This window comes from Chiloscyllium punctatum, chromosome 20 (genome assembly GCF_047496795.1).
Source record: "Chiloscyllium punctatum isolate Juve2018m chromosome 20, sChiPun1.3, whole genome shotgun sequence".
Classification (NCBI taxonomy): Eukaryota; Metazoa; Chordata; class Chondrichthyes; order Orectolobiformes; family Hemiscylliidae; genus Chiloscyllium; species Chiloscyllium punctatum.
The window spans coordinates 58,503,307-58,525,842 of NC_092758.1; the positions used below are offsets into that span (position 1 = coordinate 58,503,307).

At 39.1% G+C, this 22,536-nt stretch overlaps 1 protein-coding gene across 2 annotated transcripts in view; it reads left to right on the forward strand.

Moving 5' to 3' along the window:
• The first annotated feature begins 7,870 nt into the window (after positions 1–7,870).
• The window catches only part of ablim3 (actin binding LIM protein family, member 3), a 337,989-nt gene continuing 323,323 nt past the window's right edge, over positions 7,871–22,536 (forward strand). For both annotated transcript variants that reach the window (XR_011963504.1, XM_072590972.1), the window contains exon 1: positions 7,871–8,433. Coding sequence is in view for 1 of the 2 variants with exons in the window: in XM_072590972.1 (XP_072447073.1) it covers positions 8,421–8,433 (13 nt within the window). In the remaining variant the exon portion in view is untranslated. The remainder of the gene's footprint in view (positions 8,434–22,536) is intronic.

The window sequence follows — 22,536 nt, forward strand, 5'->3', positions numbered from 1 at the left end:
AAAGTACATCAAACAGTTTTATGTTGAAGCAACCTGTGATTTTGCTTTCACATTGCAGGATGGAACTCTGGTGATGACCAGGAGTTTTGTAAATTAGCCAGAAGGCAGTAGGGGCAAAGCTGAGGTCAGGATGGTTGCAACTGAAGTACATAAAGTGCAAGTAATGGTGATCCATCTATTAAATTGAAATAATTTACCAGAGCAGCGGAAGAAAAAAATACATTAGAAATTAGATTACTAGCAGAAATAATGAAAAGGAAAACAACCTTGCATTTACATAGTGCCTTTCACAACTATTTTAGGAACAATATTATTGAAATAATACTCTCTGCTATTTGCTAGAGATATAAACATAATCACATCATCTATTTAAAATAATACAGGATCATTACACTGGATTTTCCAAGATGTGGCTTCATAGTCAAACTCCCGCTGTGCTCACACATATTTATGTTAAGAGAGAGCACCATGTTTCTGATGGGAGATTCCCACTAACAACCTTGTAGAAAATTCAGAGAGTATCTTCATCCCAGCAGTGTCCTCAGAGTGCACGATCATCTGAGCAAGGGCAAAGGCAAATCATAGTCCCTTTATACAGCAGTAGATGCCTTTTTCTGTGATTTAAATGTCTTGCAACTTTGACAGCCTCAAACATATACAAAATAGGATCTTGTATAAGTAAGAAATACCTTGAGTTTGTGTGTTGGATAGAGTCAAACTCCAATGTTTCTTTGTTTCTCATATGTTTCTCCCAGGAAAGTCTTGTACATAAAAAGCATGAACTCCAGCCTGAAAATTTCAACCCCATAAATCTACTCTTGACCATCAGTAGTGTAATAGTAGATGTTATTGACAGTGCTATCAAGCAGTACTTTCTTAGCCATAACCTGTTCACTGATGCTCAATTTGTGTTCCACCAGGGCCTCTCAGATCATTGGAGCCTTAGTTCAAACATGGACAAATGAGCTGAATTCAAGAGGTGAGATGAGAGCGACTGCCCTTGATATCAAGGCCACATTTAGCCAAGTGTGATATCGAGAAATCCAAACAAAACTGGAACTGGGGTAAACTTTCTGCTGATTAGCATCATAGGTGACACAAGGAAAGATGACCTGTGATCTCCAGGACATCTCTGCAAGAATTCCTCAGATTCATGCCCTTGGCTCAACCATCTTCAGCTCCTTCGTCAATGACTTTCCCTCCATCATCAGGTCAGAAGTGAGGATGCTCACTGTGTTCACTATGATTTGCAGTTATCAGGTACTGAAGCTGGCAATGTCAAAATGCAGCAAGTCTCAAACAATATCCAGATTTTGGCTGTCAAGTGGCAAGTATTATTCACTCCACACAAATGTGAGGCAATGATTATCTCCAACAAAAGAGAACTTAACCATCACCCCCTAAGATTTAATGACATTACTATCACTGAGTCCCCACAATCAAAACCCTGAGAGTTACCACAGATCAGAAACTGAACTGTGCTAATCACATAAATACTGTGATTACAAGTACAGTTGATGGGCAAGGAATCCTGTAGTGAGTAACTCACCTCCTAACTCCACAAAATCTGTCTTCCTTCTATCAGGAACAAGATTGCATTAGTCCAGCTTCAACAATCCAAGACAAAGTAGCCCATTTGATTGGCATCACATTCACATTCACTCCCTCCATAGCTGATGCTCAGTAGCAACAGTGAGTGCCACCTGCAAGATGCACTGCAAAAATTCAGCAAAGCTTCTTCCAGCAAAGAATGTCTTCTAAAACCAGGACCACAATTGTCGAGAAGAACAAAGACAACTGATACATGGGAGCACCAGGAGCTGCAAGTTTCCCTCCGAGCAACTCACACCTGTTAATCTGGAATGTTAGAGTTTAAGTTGTAAATTGGTTCTGGGAAGGTGGGGGGTGATGGTTATAGGTCAGAGGGGAGGGTGGAGCAGACAGGTGGGAAGGAAGATGGACAGGTGGGACAGTTCAAGAGGCAAAGGTGTATTGGAGGATTGGATCTGAGATGAGGTGGTGGGAGAGGTGATGAGGAAACTGGTGAAATCAATGTTGATACCGTGTGTTTGGAGGGTTCCCAGATGGAAGGTTAGACGTCCTTCCTCCAGGTGTTGGGTGGCTGCGATTTGATGGTGGAGGAGGCTCAGGACCTGCATGTCTTTTGCAGAATGGGAGGGGGTGATGATGCAGTCAGCCATAGGACAGTGGGATTGTTTGATGCATGTGTCCCTTCCACATCTGGCAGAGACTTTCTTGCACATCCAAACACCTCATCTACTGTTTAGATTAGAGTGGTGCTGGAAAAGCACAGCAGTTCAGGTAGCATCCAGCACCACTCCAATCTAAACTCTGGTTTCCAGCATCTGCAGTCATTGTTTTTACCTCATCTACTGTGACGGATGCTCTCGATATGGTCTCCTAGATATTGGGGAGACAGAACACCAACTCACGGAACATTTCAGGGAGCCTCTTTGGGACACATGCACCAAACAATCCCACTGCCCTGTGACCGACCACTTCAACCTACCCCCCCCCCCCCCCCCCCCCCCCCCCCCAGCTCTGCCAAGGACATGCAAGTCTTGGGCCTCCTCCACCTCCAAATCCAAGCCACCTAAAGCCTAGAGGGAGAACAACTTATTTTCCACCTTGGGTCCCACCAACCACAAGGTATCAACATTGATTTCACCAGGTTCCTCACCTCCCCTCCCCCACTTCTCACCTCAGATCCAATCCTCCAATTTGGCACCACCCTCTTGAACTCTCCTATCTGTCCATCTTCCTTCCCACCTATCTGCTCCATCCTCCCCTCCAATCTATCACCACCTCCCACCTGTATCTGCCTACCGCCTTCCCAGCTACCCTCTCCCAGCCCCATCCGTACCCTCCTATTTATCTCTCAGCCCCCTTAACCCCACATTCCTGATAAAGGACTTATGCCGAAACATTGATTCTCCTGTTCCTGAGATGCTGCCTGACCTGCTGTGCTTTTCCAGCGCCACACTTTTTGACTCTGATATTGAGACCCCCATCAAAATATTTCAAGAAGGTAGCCCAGACCCTAACTTTTCTAGTTGTTTAAACTGGCATCCAGATGATATTCCAGGAGTGATACAAGGCTCACTCAGTTTTAAGCCAAACAGAATTTATTTATAGACTACTGAATGAAACATGAACAAAAGATAATTGAATTTAGCATAACATAACTTATCTGAAAACCACATCAACTCTATTGCAGCTTAATGATGATGTTCCAAATAATTGGAACATCCCCACAAATACTCCTGAGTCAAAAACAGGTAAAATCAAACACAGGTACTTACAGGAGAGACATGAGAGGGAGAGAGGATGAGCACAAAACTGCTTCTTTTGTCTCCCACATTTCTCTAGTTCCCAGCTAAAACTTGACCAACAGCTGCAAATAAAACAGCTTGTTAAAACCAAATCAAACCAAAACCTGAACTAGGAAAATGGCCATTCCCTGTTCATTGTACAAGTGTTGTTAAAAAAAAACACTTAAAAGCTTTTTTCAAGTTGATACTTCCAGACAGATCAGAACCTCTGCTATTAGGATCCCTCTGAAAAAAACAAGAACGCCATAACTTTGTTAAAGGAGCAGCATTGTCACAATGACATTACATGGGTCTGACACAGGGTTTAGCCAGACAATGCAGAATTCTTACCTGCAGTTATTCTTCTTTTAATTTTTGTCTATAGCTGTCCTTTTTTTTAAAAAAAAGACATATTTTGGAATTAAAAGTTAAAACGATGAGTGTGGTGCTTTAGGCTTCTGATCTTCATCACAACAATATATAGTATATGGTTTAGATTAACATCTTACCTGTTCAGTGTACCTGTTAGCCATTATTGACAAGAAGAACATAAGTACAAGAGCTGAGAAAAGCCCATCAAGTTTGTTTCATTCAATGAAATCATCACTGATCTGATAATCCTCAACTCCTGTTTTCCTTCTCTTCCTATAATTGTTGAAAATCCTCCTGAAAATGAAGTTTATGGAGAGGAATTTGAACACAGAAACAAAGAAGCAGTTAGAAGAAGAAGAAAATAAGATAATTAGTGATGAGTACTAGTATTTGGATTTCCCGAAATGGAAAGAAAAAGAGAATCACATTATTGAAAAGAAGTTTGTGTCTTGCAAAGACATCTTGTTTGGCTGAATGTCTTGGAAAGTTTTTAATCCAGAGATTGAGAAATAAGATAGTCTTATAGATCAAAACTCTGTCCATCTCAGCTTTGGATATACTTAATGATCTGACCTCTCCAAACCTCTGCAGTAAGGAATTCCACAGTCTCCCCATCCTTTGACAGAAGAAATTTCTCCTCATCTCTGTCCGAATTGAGTAAAACCTTGCTCTGCGATTATATTGTTTGGTCTTAGACTCTCACAAAGGGAAACAAAATCTCTCAGCATCAACCTTATCAAGTTGCCTAAGAAACTTACCTATCTTAATAAAGTCTCTAATCATTCTTCTAAACTCTAACAATTACAGAACCAATCTACTTGATCTCTCCACATAAGAAAACCCCTCCACACCAACCTACTCATCCCCTCTGGGAAAATACTGGAATCAGTAAGGGGTGGAGGGCCCCTTGTTTTTGTACCTTTGGTAATCTGTAGAAACAGGGTGTGTTGGATCCTTCAGGTTTCATTTTTTGGAGGTCTAACTTGTTTATTTCAGCTGTCTTGTGAAGTTTCCTCAGGGATGTTGTGAAACAGTTTTCTAGTTGTGGAGTTGGGTCCATTGCCACCTGTGAGCAGTGTGTTTGCTTTCTCAATATGTTGAGTTCTGTTCAGGATGACGGTCATGCACCCATTGTCTGCCAGTAGGAATATGATATTTCTGTCTTTTCTGGGTCCTTCAACAGCTTTCCTTTCCAGTGTGTTGAGAGTGTTCCCTCCTTTTTCTGCATAGTGTTGTTGCTACTGTCTATTTAAAGGTGTGCTGGATTTCTTACGTAAGTCCATTGTCTTTTAGGGTGGATTCCAGTGCTGCTAGGAAGTCCTTTCTGTCTGTGTCCCTGTGATTGAAGCTCACCCCTCGTATTAGGATGGCTTTTCTCATGTCTGTGAGTGGTTCTTTATCCAAATCTCTGAATTGTCCGTGTTATTACTTTGTATAAGCTTGGCCAGTTTTTCTTGTAGAACTAGTCTTTTATTTGTCTTGGTCAGCTGTTGTTCATTGTTGATGACCCATTCTAGCATACTTGTCCAATCATGGTCAGTCATGTTAGTGTACAGAGTTTTTTAGCGCGATATGTCTTGTTCGTATTTGTGGAGTCAGTTGTGGGCATCATTTATGATTTCTCATAGCATCCTGCGGCTGTCCTGTTCTGCTGTTCTTCTGGCTTGTGGGGTGTTGGGAGGGGGTTTGTATTTGATACTTTGTGGTAATACCTGTTTCCTGATTTGTGTCGGAAGTACAGCTGTTGGCAGTTGGCGCTCAGTTGGATGGCATTGGTTTCCCATCTTGGGGCTAATTTGAGCTTATTGTGTCCATAGGTGTTTACAGTTTGGAGAAGATTTGTAGCTCAGGTTGTGGATCAGGCTGGTAGATTTATTCTCAGACATTACATCACTAGCTATGGTGATGAAACATCCTCAGTGAGCCTCCAATGAAGCGCTGGTATTCTGTCCCACTTGCTATTTATGTGCCTTGGTCTGTTGTGGTGGGTGATATCACTGCTGGTTCTTTTTCTGAGAGGTTGGTAAATGGGGTCCAAGTCAATATTTTTTTAATGGAGTTCCATTAGGAATTCCCCCGCATTTTTTTTTTTGGCTTGTCCCAGGATGGCTGTATTGACCCAGTCAAACTGGTGTCCCTCTTCCTCTGTGTGTATGGACATTATTTAAATGAGCCACAACACACTGTAGCAACCAGGAACTACGAGAAGTCAAGAAAAAGCACCTATATAATGTATTCAGAAACAACGGGTACCCATTAAGCGCAGTCCGCCGATTTCTACACAACAGATCTCAACAAGAAGACACAACACACCCAAGACTCTAGCCACCCTGCCATGCATCAAAGACATCTCAGAGATGATGACCAGATTACACCGGCTCCTAGGTATGATGGTAGCTCACAAACCTATCACCACACTGAAACAGCTCCTGATGAATTTAAAGGACCCCGTAACAACCAACAGCCGAATGAACATCGTATACAAAATATCCTGCAAGGATTGCAGCAAACATTACATTGGACAGACTGGCAGGAAACTAGCCACCAGAATACATAAGCACCAACTAGCCACCAAAAGATATGATCAACTATCACTAGTATCCATACACACAGACAAAGAAGGACATCAGTTCAACTGGGACAGTGCATCCACCCTGGGACAGTCTCAACAAAGACATGCACAGGAATTCCTAAAGGCCTGGCACTCAAACCAGAACACCATTAGCAAACACATTGATTTGGACCCCATTTGCCAACCTCTCAGAAACAGAACTCTAAGTGATATCACCCACCACAACAGACCAAGGCACATAAATAGCAAGTGAGACAGAACACCAGCCCTTCACCAGAGGCTCACTGATGATGTTACCTAGCATGGTGACGAAATGTCTGAGAACAAATCTACCAGCTCAGCTAGCAAGCTCATAACCCGTTTCCCTGGTATTTTTCCCTCTGATATTAGTTATCACATTTTTCCCCTCCCCTCCTATTGACTCTTGATTATTTAGTAATTTTTGTTTTCTTCTATGAAGACTGATGGAAAGTTTTTTTTTATTCCTTTGCCATTCCAGGTTCTGCAATATTATTTCCGCAGCCTCTTTTTCCAATGTGTCTAGATTCAGTTTGGCCTCTCTCTTCCTTGTTCATATTTTTAAAGAAGCTATTGCTTCTTGATTTGATCTTTACTTGGTCAACTTATGTTGGATTGTAAGACCTTTCTATTCCTCAGGCCTCCATTTGCTGTTGTTTGTTTAATTCGTTGTATAATTGTATGTTTAATTGTATAATAAAGATTCTTTGGTGTTTCTGCTTCTTCTAGCCATTCTATCTTTAAAAGATTATGGTCTGTCAACTCAGTTCATAATAGAGATGCCAGTTGTCCAATGTTCTCATAACTGGATTGATAAAAAGTTGGCAGTCTTGTCTGGGATCACAATAATTGATCAGGGGTTTGTTCTTTCCTAATCTTCCCTCCTTTCTACTACTTCTGCACTGGCTGTGTCAGTTCCCCCAACTAACCATCATATTATATGCCAACATTTACCAATGTCATAAGCACTCACTGACCCAGACATTACCTGTAATAACACTATTAATAATAATAAAAAAGATACAGAAATAGAGATGATCTCAATATGTATATTGAAGACTTCAAATGTTGTGGCTGTGACTATTTTTTCACTTTACTCACCGTTGTTTTCTGATCATGCTGCTTTGAAGCAACTTGGTACATGTTACTACCTGAAAGGTGCTATATAACTGCTCCTGCTAGCAATATAGTAAAGCACATGATGGTATAGTACCGACATAGTTGACAGACATTAATTCATGGAATAAAAACAAAATATTGAGTTTGCTGGAAATATTCAGCCAGTCTGCAACAGTTATGGAGAGAAATGCAGTTACTTTTGAGTTTTTAGCAGAAGAGTCATATTTACATTGATCAGTCACTTGAATGCAAGAAATAATCTGGTCTTTTTTTTGGTGCTGAGAATTCAATTGCATTCTGCACAATTGGAGAAGGATCGTGCAGCTGGAAGCTGAACGGCGATATTATTAAAATGAACTAATGAAAGAGGTGCCAGCAGATGGCAGTATCTTGCTGCTCAGTGCGCCCAATTCGCTGCTGACATTTTGCCAGTTTTATACTGAAGATTTCCAATAATTTGGTACGGTGATGCCAGCGATGACTCGGTAGACAGCTCGCATCTGGAGGCGAGGGTAATGCCGCTGCGGTGCTTGTGTGAAATGGATGGATTATCGTAACTACAAAGCAAGACGCACAACAAGATCGCCAGTGGCGGATTTAGTCTTGATCACATCATTGCGGATTGTGTGGTGGATTAGCAGAAGGTTCTATCCAAATCAGTGTTCGTGAGAAGCTGCATATCGGTTGTGATCAGAGTCGGAGCCGTCACCAGAACCCGGGGAACGCCCAGCCCAGTGTGTTGATGCCAAGTCTTTGACCTTGTGCTGTACTGGGACTGTTGGAGAAGAGCATCACTCTCACCGTTACAGAGGGAAATCCCGCTGGTTTTTCCCAGCCCCACTGACGGCCAAGAAATTGGGGCTAGGGTAGTTCACACGCGCGAAGGAAATCTCCTTTGAAATTGGAAAGCTGGGAAAGGTTCCTGAGTCAGACAGCATCAGGAGCTTCGACGCCTCTAAGGTGGTCGGCGTTTCCGTGTAAAGGGAAAAGATAGGAAGGTCAGCGTTATGAATATGAGCGGTAAGTATGTGCCTGATCTCTGCTGTACGGCCATTCCTGCTTCTCCCAGTCAGGTATAAATTCACTCATTTGTAGACTTTAACAAAGAATGTGCAGGGGCTCCGAAACAGATGATGCGCACACCTTAGTTGTCAGCATCCTCAAATGTTCACTGCACATTGAAAAGCTACATGTCTCTTTGTGTGCTGTCTGACTGCATTCACGGCTTCTTTTTAAAGCATTGTATCTGGATGAATGTGTTTCCTTGAAGTCGGCATGCCATTGATGAGACAGTAGAGCACAGACCTGCCAGATCCAGGTTGCAAAGCTTCTTGTCTGTATTTTCGTTCTTAGCAGAGCGAGCCATTCAGATTAGTCTGGGCCACAGAAACTTCCTTTCAACCATCTCCTTCAACGAGGAAGCATTTTTGATTTAACTCAAAATTATGCAAGCATGAAAACGAAATATTTTTCTTAACCAGAGTAATGTCAGGAAGGCTTGTCTAGGAATTATTTTTCCACAATAATTGGAAGTGGTAGTTATGTGCTTGGATTACTATAATTCTACATTGTAAAAGACAATCTTTATTTTTTCTGATTAACTATTCATTTAGTTACCTGGCTGGCGTATATCTCCTTTTGAGCTCGATAATAATACTCACACCATGTTAACTCCCATTATTGGGTGTCATGTCTACACTTTAGACCATTTTTTCAGCAAAGTCATCTTGCTACGTTTGCTTCCACATTTACAGCAGGGGTTACTGAAAATGCCTTGACTTGAATACAATATTGAATCACAAAAGAACAAGGGCAGGCCATTCAGCCCTACAAGCAAGTACACCTCATTGTGCTAGATAATAGCTGATCTAAATTAGAACCAAATATGTGAACAAGTTTTTTTTTTCTCCAGTCAATAACAAAGGGAATTATATTTAATTTGTCAGGTTTTGTTCCACCACAAAATAACCAAGGAAAAAATATGGATAAAGATCCCAATTAGTTCAATATTGGTTGCAATATTTTCCATGGGATCTCTACATGCATTTCGCTAGAGTTTCTTTTTTGTGGCTGTCATGGTCCTTCACAAACACAGAGAACATTCGGTATATAAAGTAGAAGTAAACAATTTTTGTCATTGGATATAACTCTTTTAGAGGTAATAGTTTTGTTAGAATAAATGAGAAATGATCAGATGCCTCTACTTTTTTATAAAATGTGGAAAGCTGTTGATTTGACAGAATAGTCCAATCAATCTCTTCAGCTGCTTTATATTGTTAAGTCAATCTACCTGTGTATTCTGTGTTCACTCTCAGTCATAACCACTCCATTTTCAAATTCGCATCTCTGCTTGCTCCACTTCAGGAATGCTTTAATTCCTGCTCATCTACAAAACCTCACCTCTTTCTAATCCTCTAAACACTTATCTTTCCTTTCATGCTTCACCATACTTCCAATCCCTTTCTCTGACCTTCATACTGCTTGCTTTTATTCATGGTTTACAGTCACAAAGAGTGCACAATGTCATTTTTGCAGCCTTAACCTCTATCTAGTGAAAGATAAATAGATATGGAATGGAAGGGAATTTAATATGAGATGCCAACAAGTAGTTGTGGTAGGATGATTTTTAAGTCTATAACAGGCAGGGAGGAATGTGGTTAGACATCAATGGGTTTAAATGCAAAATGTTAGACATTGGCAGCTGCTTCTGTACAGCTCATGATACTTGTGACAAAGACCCCAATATTAAATTAATGGAGAACTTCAGCAAAAAAAGGTTGTTGGATATATTATATTTGTCCATTCTAATATCTACCAATGCTTAAGTTTTGATGTAAGGTTTCCTGTATCACATCTAAATGTGTAATATCTGTCAAGTTGTGCATAGATTTCTTTTGTGCGATATGAGTTTTTCTACACACTATTCACATTACACATCTAAACAGGGATAACCAAAGCAGTCACTTTCACAGTAGATGAAATATCTTGCTGAATGTGCAAATGCATATCTATGACTACAGCTGCTAAGGAAAAGGACCCCTTAACAGACTGTTGTATTGAGTTTCACTTAGTATTCCACCACATTACTGACAGCATACTAGTGAATTAGGATATGTGATTTTTAAAAGACTAGTCTATATTCAGAAATAAGGACCTAAATGTACGATGGAAGCACCACAATACTTCATTAGTTTGAAAAGTAGATTCATCAGAATAATATTAGGATGCAAAACTCTGGATACAAGCACTGGGTTGAGATACCAGAAGAGAAAAAGTTGGGAGGACACTTTAAGTATCAAAAGATTTTGCTGGAATTAATAGAAAAAACCATTCCCATAACTGAGGAGCAATGATGAGGATTCATTAATTGGAGTTGTCTTCAGTTAGTGAGAAGCAAAAGTTGGGAGACATTTCTTTATGCAGAGATAACAAGATCACCAATTTATTTCACAGGGAGTAATCACAACAATTATTGGATATCTTAAAGGAGGAACAGATAACTATTAGAAGCAGGGGAAGTTATACTGTTGTGAGGAGAAATAAGGCACAGAGTAAAGAGCAAGCACATGTAAATGGGTCAAGTGGCTTTCTTCTTCGTTAGAAACTTCTGTGGTTTTCATAAATGTCAATTGCTGTTACATGTTAACAGTTACCCACATTAGATCATAGAAATACACAGTAGTTAAGCTTTGAAGTTTTTTATGCCATGGGTACCATTAGCAATATCATATTAACAATCAGTTGTAGTATTTCTGATTAACTATGATGAAACTAAATAGAATAGAAAGAAAGGTGTTCATTTTTAGATTTATTGGAATACTGAATGCTCATGAGATCATTGTGTGTAGAAGCAGAATTTATGTCATCAAGGAATGTAGATTTCTTACCATTTAAATTGCATTTACAAGTCCACATTGCCTCACTTCTTAAACGTATAGTTTCCCTTGGTAATTCCCATATACATTCCAGTCTAAGCGAAGTAAACATAAATAGAATCTAGAATCTTGACCGCAATTTTTAATTTATTTTCAAACAGACTTAGTCTGGAATTTGAAACTCCATAGTGAATTTTCTGTGAGTAATATCAGGGCAATTTGGGTGGAATCGACCACACCAACACAAAAGATGAGAACTTTTAAAGACAAGTGAGTTACACCCATAAATTACTGATGCTTTCTCTGACCTTTAATGCTCATTCAAGATTCATTTCATTCCAATGAGGCCCCACTGACAAAGTTGATTCCCCACTCCTCCCAAACGGTGAGATTCAACATTCTGTAAATTGTACTGGTTTTCATTTGCTTAAGTTGCACAGACACCAGGAGGCACATTTTAGATGGTTTTCACATCAAATAATAGTTAATTTACCAAGAAATTGACAGTGTTCACCAAGGAAGCTATTACAGTGTTGACTATAGCTCTTTAAGTCATTTTCACTGATCAAAATCACGTTACTTGTAGGTGGAAGACCAGACAGATTATTGCAAAAAGCTTGTTTGTGATGATAAACTGCATTCATTAAACTGCTTAAAGTATTTTTTATTAAATCCATCAAGAAACACTTGTTTATTGGAAAGAAAGTTAAATTGCTACTTCTGATTAAACTATCCAGTTGAGCTGACTCTTGAAATAATTTACATTTGTCATTGTAGAAATGAATTTTAATAGATATTGACCTAACCAATACAATCTTGTGCATGTCTCAGGTGCAATTTGTGAATTCCATGTGAATTAGCCTTTATTGGCATGTACACATCTAGATTTGTGTTCAACATGAAACTTTTTTATCTTTTAACGTTATTGTATTTTCGATGGTATAACATAAATACAGTGCAGTTGGAATATAAACCATGCGACATCCTGAATTAAACTTCTGATTACCTTTCTTAAAAATACTAGATACAAAATACCTGCTTTAGTATAAAGTGATCCCTAAGTTTCATTAATACGAGGGTCAGTTCAATAAAACTTTTGCCTAATAAGTTGTAAATTTATAGTCATTCTTACTGCATTTTGGATATAAGATTGGAGAATTACATGCAGAAGTCCACAGGGAATTAAACTTTTGTGCACACCTTGCTGAGTCTGTAGATTGTGTAGCTCCACAACGTTCCAAGGTTGCACAATGCCTTAAATTAAATCACTCCAATTCAGTGGAGGTATGGTAGTTTGGGGAGGTGATGAGACATTATTTTTCAGTTCCATACAGCATGCAGGCGATGTATTACATATATTTTTCTTCTAAACATGTATCTTGAAACTTGTTTTGTCACTGCTTTGTACAGAATTAAAGTTTAGTATAAGTTGAAATTGTATTTTGACCTTCTGTAATAAAGTCCCTGTACCGTTGTTTTGTTTCAATTCATAGGAAATATAATTTGTCAATCAATAACTCAGAGTCCCCTTCTCAGTAAAATCCATTCTAATTCAAGGGGAGATAATGAGTTGGACCTGTTTCAATTTGAATTGGTAATAGCAGTGATACATTTGATTTTACAAGAGATCAGCGATCCTTTTCCTCATTGACATTCCTTGCTGAGTGCACTTCTATTTTTCATAAATAGTGCAGCATGTTAACTTCCAACAGGTGCTTCACCAAGTTTTAAAATTTGGTGAAAGCTCTTCATGAAGAAGGTATGAAGCCCATTGAAACCAATCACAGCAGACTAATTTGACTAGCATATTTTAAAAGTTGAAAATTAAATTGCAATTAACAATTATTTCAACTGATGGTTGTGATCTCAAGCAGGACTTGAAGAAGTAGAATTGATTGTAACACGATCTGTAATAGCATTGTAAATAGAATTGATTTCAGAAATGAGCAGACTTGATCATTTGTTTTTTAACCTTGAAATAGCTATGCCCCGGAATTCATTAAATAGTAATTTAAAATGTTAAATCAAAGTGAAAGTAAGTTACTGTGCTGGCAGTAAACAGAATAAAAACTGCTGAAACAAACACTGCTGCATTCAGCTTATCAGATTCTTAAAGAAGTCCTTCCCTCATCCACATTAATAGCCTTTGTGGTGAGTACTGTTCATGAGCAATGAAAGCATGTAAACACTGCTCAAAGACTCTGTGGTCCCAAGTTTTCCTGAAGTCTGATCAAGACATAGTAGGTAGGAGATATAGATCCAACACAAATAGTAAGTATTAATATAGTGCACCTTACTGTGGTAGGAAATTATACCTGTGCATACATAAAATATTTTGCAAGTTTTTATTTTTTGACATCTATAAACTGCTTCTATTGAAAGACAAAAATATAAATTGTGTGGCTGCACTAGCATATTTCAAAAGGCACATAGTACAGTTTAAATAAGACTCTTCAATTCAGTGTGCGCTAGTAAAAGGTCACACAAGAGTCTTCACAGAATTGGACAATGGATCAACTAAAAAGGTAGGGCAAAATCTTGGACAAAGAATTATAGATTAAAGGAGGAGCCAGAGGGGTAGAAGAATAAATTCTAAACGTTAGACCTTAGCTAGCTAAAGGCATGCACAATAAAGAAGCGGTGAAGAAATTTGAGAATCTGGAAGCTGTCCAAGTTGGCGAAAGACAGAGTTTTTATCGTGTTTGAATACTGGAGGAAGTTACAGAACTTGGAAAGAAAAATTGTGAAGGTAAACTAAAAACAGAAATGAGAATGCTAAACTAAACCATTGACGAACTTGGAACTCATGTAGGTCAGTGAGCACAGGATTGGTTGATTAATGTGAGTCAAGAATTTTGAATGAGCTTAAGTTTACATACTGCTGAAGAGAGTAGGCTGCCCTGAAGATCCTTCAAATAGATGAAACAGCAAAAACTATCAGTGAAGGTTTCAGCAGTGGAGAACAAAGGCAGATGTAAAAAATAAAAACATGAAGGAACAGATGAAATGTTTTCTTAGAAAATCAGACAGTAAAATTGGATCTGTACAAACAATTGTTTAAACTTGGAAAGAACATAGAAAATTCATAAATTGAGGTAATTTTCAAAAGAAGAAAAGGAGAAATCAAGAGAATTATTTTAATGCAGAAATTTGAAAGTGTTGAAAGCAGAATGTATATTGGGCAGAGTTTCTGCTCTGAAAGCAATGGCGAGGTTAGCTTGGAAATTGGAAATCAAGGCAGAAAGGGGCTTCCATTGTGATTAGAGGCGTTCAGGTGGAAGGGGACAGAAGAAACAAATTTCCCCAGGGTTCGAGGAGGCCTTCAAAAACTACGCTCAGAAGAAAGTGAAAACATTTTTCCAATGAGTCTAATTGCTGGAGGCTAGACCTGAGGAACTGGAAACAGTTCCACAAGACTTCAAGGTCAGTATATGCATCTTCTCAAGACATTCCCTAGCCACTGCTTCATCAATCTCTCAAAATTGTTTCCATCAATTAAATGGAACTGCAGGACAAAAACCTTTAGCATTCAGTCCAATAAATTATGAACAAAATGATGATTAATTTTTTTTTGCAACAAAGTTAGCTGTTTTCTAATGAAATTTGGAATAGCTGTCCAACTTGGAAAGTTAAATCATTCATTCAAGGGAAACATGACTGGTCATAATGAACTCCTCAGTTGTCATCAGTTTCAAGGTTAATGCTGTTTCCAAATTTCACATGGAGTTGGACTTTAAGATCTGATAACATCAATCTCTTATACTGCTCAATGCATTTCACCTTCATTGCTTACCCAATAGCGGTCCCTGGCACTCAGGGCTCCTACCAAATATCTACTTCTTCAGATACTCTACTTTTCGCTCATGCCATGATAGCCCACATCTCATTTCCCATATCTCATTGCCTTCTCTTGCCCCTGAGTTCCTGCTTCTGGGTGCCATTCATAGGGGCTGGTAAGCAGGGAAAAGGATTAATACCACTGCTTTTGTGAAGAGGCCCCATCACTTGATCTGATACTTGCAGCCACCAGTTAATATACTGACACTGGAGGCTAGCGTATAGTGAGTCTCAGTTTAGATTAGAGTGGTGCTGGAAAAGCACAGCAGGTCAGGCAGCTGGGCTTTTCCAGCTCCTCAGATGCTGCCTGACCTGCTGTGCTTTTCCAGCACCACTCTAATCGAAACTCTGGTTTCCAGCATCTGCAGTTCTCACTTTTGCCATAGTGAGACTCAACACATGGTCAGTCATCTGGCATGCCTGAGGTGTAAGCAGGCTAGTATTAAAGGATGATTAGTCGATAAGTTCATCACAAGGTGAGATGCAGAGAGTACTGGTAATGTTAACTCATGATGAGGAGCTCAGTGGGGTGATGCATGGGAAAGTATTGATGGGCATGCACAGTGAAACACGTGGTTATTGGCAGACCTGCAACACAGCTATCAAGGAGTATGAAGAGGACCAGCACCAACTTTCCAGAGGGCAGCCATTGCACTATAATTCTGGCTTACCTTTCCAAATCTGGTGCTGCTTTTGAATAGACAAGTCACCAATGTTTCCACCTTTCCTGTGGGGCAACACACTCAAGGCAAATCCAGGAATTTACCAAAGTACTTCAAAAACATTCCAGTGTAATTGCAGGCACTTTGCGAAAGAAACAATTCAAAGAAGACATTGCTTGAAATATGGGTACCTGGTCCTTTAAGGAACACAAGTCCCACTTCAAGCTTGTTATTTCCTAAGTGGGTAATTGACTAATGTGGGGTGCTTAGATCCCATTAACCCCTCATTGGGCTCTCCAATGGCCTGTTTATTGTAAATCAACATATCCTGGTGCACATAATTTAGTCTCTGACATGTGCTCTTATCCTCAGTAAACATCACATGTATGAAATGTATGACATGCGGTTTGTCCCTGCTATCTGAGGAAATTTTAATGCCTCTATATTTTTCCAAATATGAAAATCTTAAATGTATATAATTTTCCATGTGGTTGCATGCCACCTTGCAGGAGAGGTGCATAGTACATCTTTACATTGAGGCAATTAGGATGTCAGCTGTGATCAAAAACAGCAAAACCTATTTTTGGCAAAAGACATGGTGATGAGGGGAATGGCGTTCAGTTGGAGGAATGATGCATTCTTTTTTTATTGTTCATGGGATGTGGACATTGTTAGATGGGACAGCACTTCCCTAGTGCCCATCCCTAGTGCCTGTGGTGATGAGCTCCCTTTTTGAATGACTGCAGTCCATTTGGTGTAAGTACACCCACAATCTTGGTAGAGATGGAGTTCCAAGTTTTTGACCCAGCAACACTGAAGAAGCAACAATATATTTCCAACTTTGGATGGTGAGTGGCTTGGAGAGGAACTTGTAGGTGGTGGTGTTCCTATGTATCTGCTGGTCCACTAGATGATATTGGTCATGGCTTTGGAAGGTGCTGTCTACGGAGGCTTGGTGAGTTTCAAAAGTGCATTTTATAGATGATACACACTACGGGTAGTTCTTCTATAACGCAATGGTTGCGTTCTTGTGCAACCCATGTTGTTAAAAGATCGCACTTTAGAAATAGTGGTTAAAGTGTTGACAATGTAATCACAATACAGCTAACACATATTTTAAAAGTTTGTGCTTTAGAAACAGTGTCCCCAGTTCAGCAATTGCATTATAGCGAATTTGCTAAAAATAGATTTTGCTGTTTTTGAGCACAGCTGACATTTAATTGCCTCAATGCAAAGGTGCAATGTAAATGTGAAACTATGTACCTTTCCTGCAAGGTGGCATGTAATCACATGGAAAACTATATAAATTTAAGACTTCCATATTTACGTGTGAAAGCAGCACAACCTGTACCGCAATAAGTGTTGATGCCAATCATGGCTGTTTTGTACAGAGGGATGTTTAGCTTCTTGAGTGTTGTACAACCACAGCTATTTTCCTTTGTATTAGGTATGACTGTAGTCAATGGAGAATTTGCTACCTGTTTCCCACTAACTAATTTTACCTGAGCTCCTTAATTCCATTATCAATCGAATGCCCTCTTAATGTCAAGGGCAGTCACTCCCATATCACATTTGGAATACATTTCTTTTATCCTTGTTTGAACCAAATGTGCAGTGAGGTCAGGAACTGAGTGGTCCTGATGGAACCCACACTGAGTGTTATTTGTAGTGATTCATAAAATTATCATAGAATCCTATACAGTGTGGAAACAGACATTAGGCACAACAAGTCCCACTTGTTGTGTATCCCACTCAGACCCATTCCCCCTACCCAAATACTTTCTTTTACATTTCCCCTGACTAATGCACCTAATCTACACATCCCTGAACACTACAGGGCAATTTAACATGGCAAATCTACCAAACCTGTGCATCTTTAGACTGTGGGAGGAAACTGGAGCACCTGAAGGAAACCCATGTAGACGCTGGGAGAATATGCAAACCCCACACAGTCGCTCGAGGCTGGAATTGAACCAGATACTCTGGCACTTTGAGGCAGCAGTGCTAACCATTGAGCCACTGTGCCACTCCTTTTTATGATGGACATAATACTGTGCCATAGCCCTTAGGATGTCAGCTGAAATTGTATCACAGCAAGTTACAATTCTATAAATCTGACCATTTGTGGGCTATGTGCAAAAAGTGACTGTCAAAGGTATTGATTGCTATAGCTAACCCATTGGTTTACTGCTGTTATTCAGGGAATAGAACCTGTCTCACTGAACTGGTTTGGCTATCATTCATTATTGTCAATGGTCTAGGCAGTGTAATTATATGGGTTATTAATCTACACTGTACAGTATTACCCTTAAGGTGTATTACAACACTGAAAGATTGCTGTTAATGTGTATGTACAAGGCAGTCAGATATAATTCTGCAATTGTCATGATCCACAATTACTCATGGACTCCATTATGAATCTTTGAGGTGATTGATTCATGCATACATGTGTTATTTAGAGACTCCCCTTACATATTTGAAAGATGCAGAAATGACTAAGTGCAATCACATACAATACTATTAGTAGAGACAGAAATTTTGAGTAGAATTTTCACCTTTTTTTGACTTTGGTTTTCATTAGAACTGACCGTGGTCAAAATCCTATTGGTTACTACATCAGGAGATCACTCATAACAAAGGTCCAATAGTTGTTGTTTAAGTGTTTCTTGGTTTTACATTATTGGTTTAAAAAAATGTTCCTTTTGAGTTTGCAGGTACAGGTAAACTTAGCAAAAGAATTGATATGAACTACTTAAATCATTAGCAACTAGCAGAGTAGCAGCATTTATTCATCCTCAGTCTCACAAAAAACAAAAATAGCATCCTTGACCCAACTATCTTAGCTGTTTCATTAATGACATTCTCTCAATCATACAGTCAGACATGGGGATGTTCCCTTACAATTGCAGAATGTTCAGCACCATTTTTGATTCCTGAGATACAGAAACAGTCCATGTCCAAATGGCTTCAAAAATGCTTGGATTAATGCAACAAGACAAAACTGCAGAGATTGAAACTGTGATTGAAGTATTTCTACAGCTTAAGAAGAAGCTTCAAAGAAAAGATGAACAACAGAATATAAGAATTTAAATTTAAAAATGAATCAAGAGTTCAAAACTAGGGGTTTTTTTAAGGTCAGAGGAGAAAGATTTTAAAAAGGGGCAACTTTTTATACAGAGAGTGATTAGTGTGTAAAATGAACTGCCTGAGTATGTGGTGGATGCAGGTAAAGTTACAGCATTTAAAAAAACATTTGGATAAGTTCATGAATAGTAAAGATTTGGAGGGATATGAGCTAAACATAGTCAGGTGAAACAAATTTAGTTTGAGATTACGGTTAGTGTAGACTGGTTGAACTGAAGGATCTGTTTCCATGCTGCATGCCACTATGACCCTAATTATAGAGTATTTTAGAATTCCCTTTTATTGGTTAACCTAATGATACCAATGTGATGTCTTTTTAAATGTAAAATAACATAGGACCAAGGGCTACTTCTTAGCAAAAGTGCAAGTTGTTAATAATCATATTTTTGAAAGGTCAACTGACCATTCTTGTTGATTATTGTCAATTTTTTAAACATTTTAAAATTCCTATACTTCCATATTTCAAGGTAAGAATGGATCCTCAAAGCTTAATCATCAAAGTATTAACATGGGCAGCATGGTGGCTCAGCGGTTAGCACTGCTGCCTCAGAGCATCAAGGTCCCAGTGTCGATTGCAGCCTTAGGTGACTGTCTGTGTCGAGTTTGCACATTCTTCCCATGTCTGCGTGGGTTTCCTCTGGGTGCTCCGGTTTCCTCCTACAGTCCAAAGATGTGCAGGTCAGGTGAATTGGCCATGCGAAATTGCCCATAGTGTTAGGTGCATTAGTCAGAGGGAAATGGGTTACTTTTCAGAGGGTCGGTATGGACTGGTTGGGCTAAAGGGCCTGTTTCTGCACTGTAAGGAATCTAATCTGTAAGGAATCTAATCTAAAACATCCTTCAGATGTAAATGCACTCTTGCAATAAAATGACTGAGTTGTGTATTACAAACCTTGCTCTTGCAAAATCCTGCTATAGGACAGCTGGTGTTTAAGTGATAATTGTAAATTGTCATGAGCATAAAGAAGGTAAAAACAATGACTGCAGATGCTGGAAACCAGATTCTGGATTAGAGTGGTGCTGGAAAAGCACAGCAGTTCAGACAGCATCCAAGGAGCAGGAAAATTGACGTTTTGGGCAAAAGCCCTTCATCAGGAATACAGGAATAGCTCTAATCCAGAATGAGCAGAAAGAAGAACAAATGGGAAGAAGTTGATAACGTGTTTATCTAAATTAGTGACTGAATATATAACAAAGTGTTAATTTTGAAATCTGGCAATTAACACAAGTTCTTTAAGTGCACCATCATTTCAAAAACAACAAGGCTTCAGCTTGGCATGAAAACCTTAGAAATTTCATAATTTCATATTGTATGGTAAACAACTAGAGTGAAATGCATTAGCTGTATAAACAAGTTCAATAACAGTTTGCTAAAGGGAATTTGGAAAGGAAAGAAATGCAGGGTTATAAGGAAGTTCATGAAAGCAGAGTTAATTGAAAAGCTCTATCAAACAGCCAACACAGGGACAAAAAACAAAAGTTCCTGGAGAAACTCAGCGGGCACAGTCAACATAGGGACAATGAGACAAATAACCTTCTTCTCTACAGATTTCTTCTTCTTATGTTGCTTCTGATTGTTTTGCCAAATAACATAATTGTAAATTTTCTGCTTACCAGCTCTTCAGAAACTGGAGACAGTTTCCTGTATTTAAGCTTACCAAAGCCCTTCAAGATTTTGACCACCTAGAGCAAATCATACATTGAATCTCCATAATATTCTCTGTTTTAAGGAGAATAACTTCAGCTTCTCTAGTTTCAATTTGTTGAAGTGTTTAGTTTCTGATACAGTTGCTTAGTTCCTCCTTAAACAAGTTAAACAAATCCAACTAGAGTGTTATGAATGAATTTATCCAGGTGTCTTTCAATGCCTAGCAGTCAAATCACTACAAACACAAGCTGGTACCAATGCAAAACCTCCTAATTTTATTAGTAAGCAAGTTGTAATAGCTTTTATAATAGTTATATCTATTATATCTCTATAATATCTCTAATCCTATTCAATCCCTTAGACTTAACAATACTTCGCAAGTCTCTTGTGGATTTGGACAGTCATGCTCTCTCTCTGTCTTTGTCTCTGAGGGACTGCAAAACTGCTTTCTCTCTTCCTGTCTCTGTCTGGATGGTCAGCAGGTCACTGCCTTTTGCCATGCTGGTCTCCTCAGAAGATCCAAGAGGGTCCAAGAGATTGGTCTGCAAGTGAACCCTGTTTTTATACCTTTTTGGATGGTTTTCTCAAACTTTCTATAGTCTTGGCCAATCAGGGAGACTCGCTTAATAGGCTGAAACATTATCAGTCATTGGGATGGCTTGCTACTGTTTGTATCTTTGCGTAGCAGGACCTGGTGACTTTCAATCCGGACCCTCCTTTGTTTGGTGGATAAGTTGCCCAGGATAACTATTGCCTTTTACATTATGCAATCTCACTGTGTCTGATGTGTGGGTTTTGTGACTGCAGAGTTTCACTTGGCCAATGTACCCAGCATCCCTTTAGCCAAGTTAGCAATCGAACTCTGTTTTAGCAAGGAGGCCTGCTACATTACCATTCTAGTAAACCTCCTCTACACCCACACTAAGATCTTCACACCTTTCCAAGAATTGGCTAGAATTGACCTCAATACTCCACATGGGAATTTTCACTTAGCATAACACCCTATTTTTGTACACTACACCTCAAAGTATAAAGTAAAGGTTCTCATAAATCTCATAAATCTTATTAGCAGCCTTCTTAATTTATTCTACCACTTTCAAAGACTTGAGTTCACGCTCCTCCGGGCCTCTCTGTTCTTGTACCTTAAGCACTATCGCCACTATCTGTCCTTGAGCCCCTTTCAAATCCACACAGTGCACGTTACTGTCTTAAACCTCAGGTTTCAACATTGGTAACAGATCTGTTATGTGCTAATTTATCAAGCACATTTTGAAAGTGCCTATATAAAGTATCAACCTCTCTACCCTTTTCTCAGTCTTACCATGATAAAAGAAATCTATCAGATCAGCCAAACACTATTTGGTTCTACCACACTGAGGCTATTTTTTTCTCATTAGGTATTGGGTATGAAAGAAAAAGAAAGACGGATTTGCAATTTTTTATAGTGCCCTTTAACCACCTCAGAATGTCTCAATGTGTTTTATAACTAATGGAGTACTTCCAAATTATAGTCATTGTCGTTATGTGTGAAACTCAGAAAAAGAAATAAGTGCACAGCACATTCCCACAAAACTGTAATGCGATAATGATCAAATAAGCTGATTGGGGGAATATATTTCAGAAGAACAAAAGGATTAGATCCAGGAGTAGGGCATTCAGTCCCTCAGTCTGCCATTCTGTAAATTCATGGTTGAACTGTCCCTAGCCTCAATTCCTCTCTCATGCTATCTGTATGTAGCCCTCAACTCCCTGATATTTCAAAAATCTATCTAGTTCTTTTTTAAATGATTCTTTAAATCATTAAATGATTTACCCTGCTCTGTCTGGGATAGAGAATTCTGGTCATTCATTATCCAATGAAAGAATAAATTTCTTCACATCTCAGTTTTAAATGAATGTGCCATAACTATGTCCCGAGTTTGAGACTCCTCCACTAGTGGAAACATCTTCTCCATGT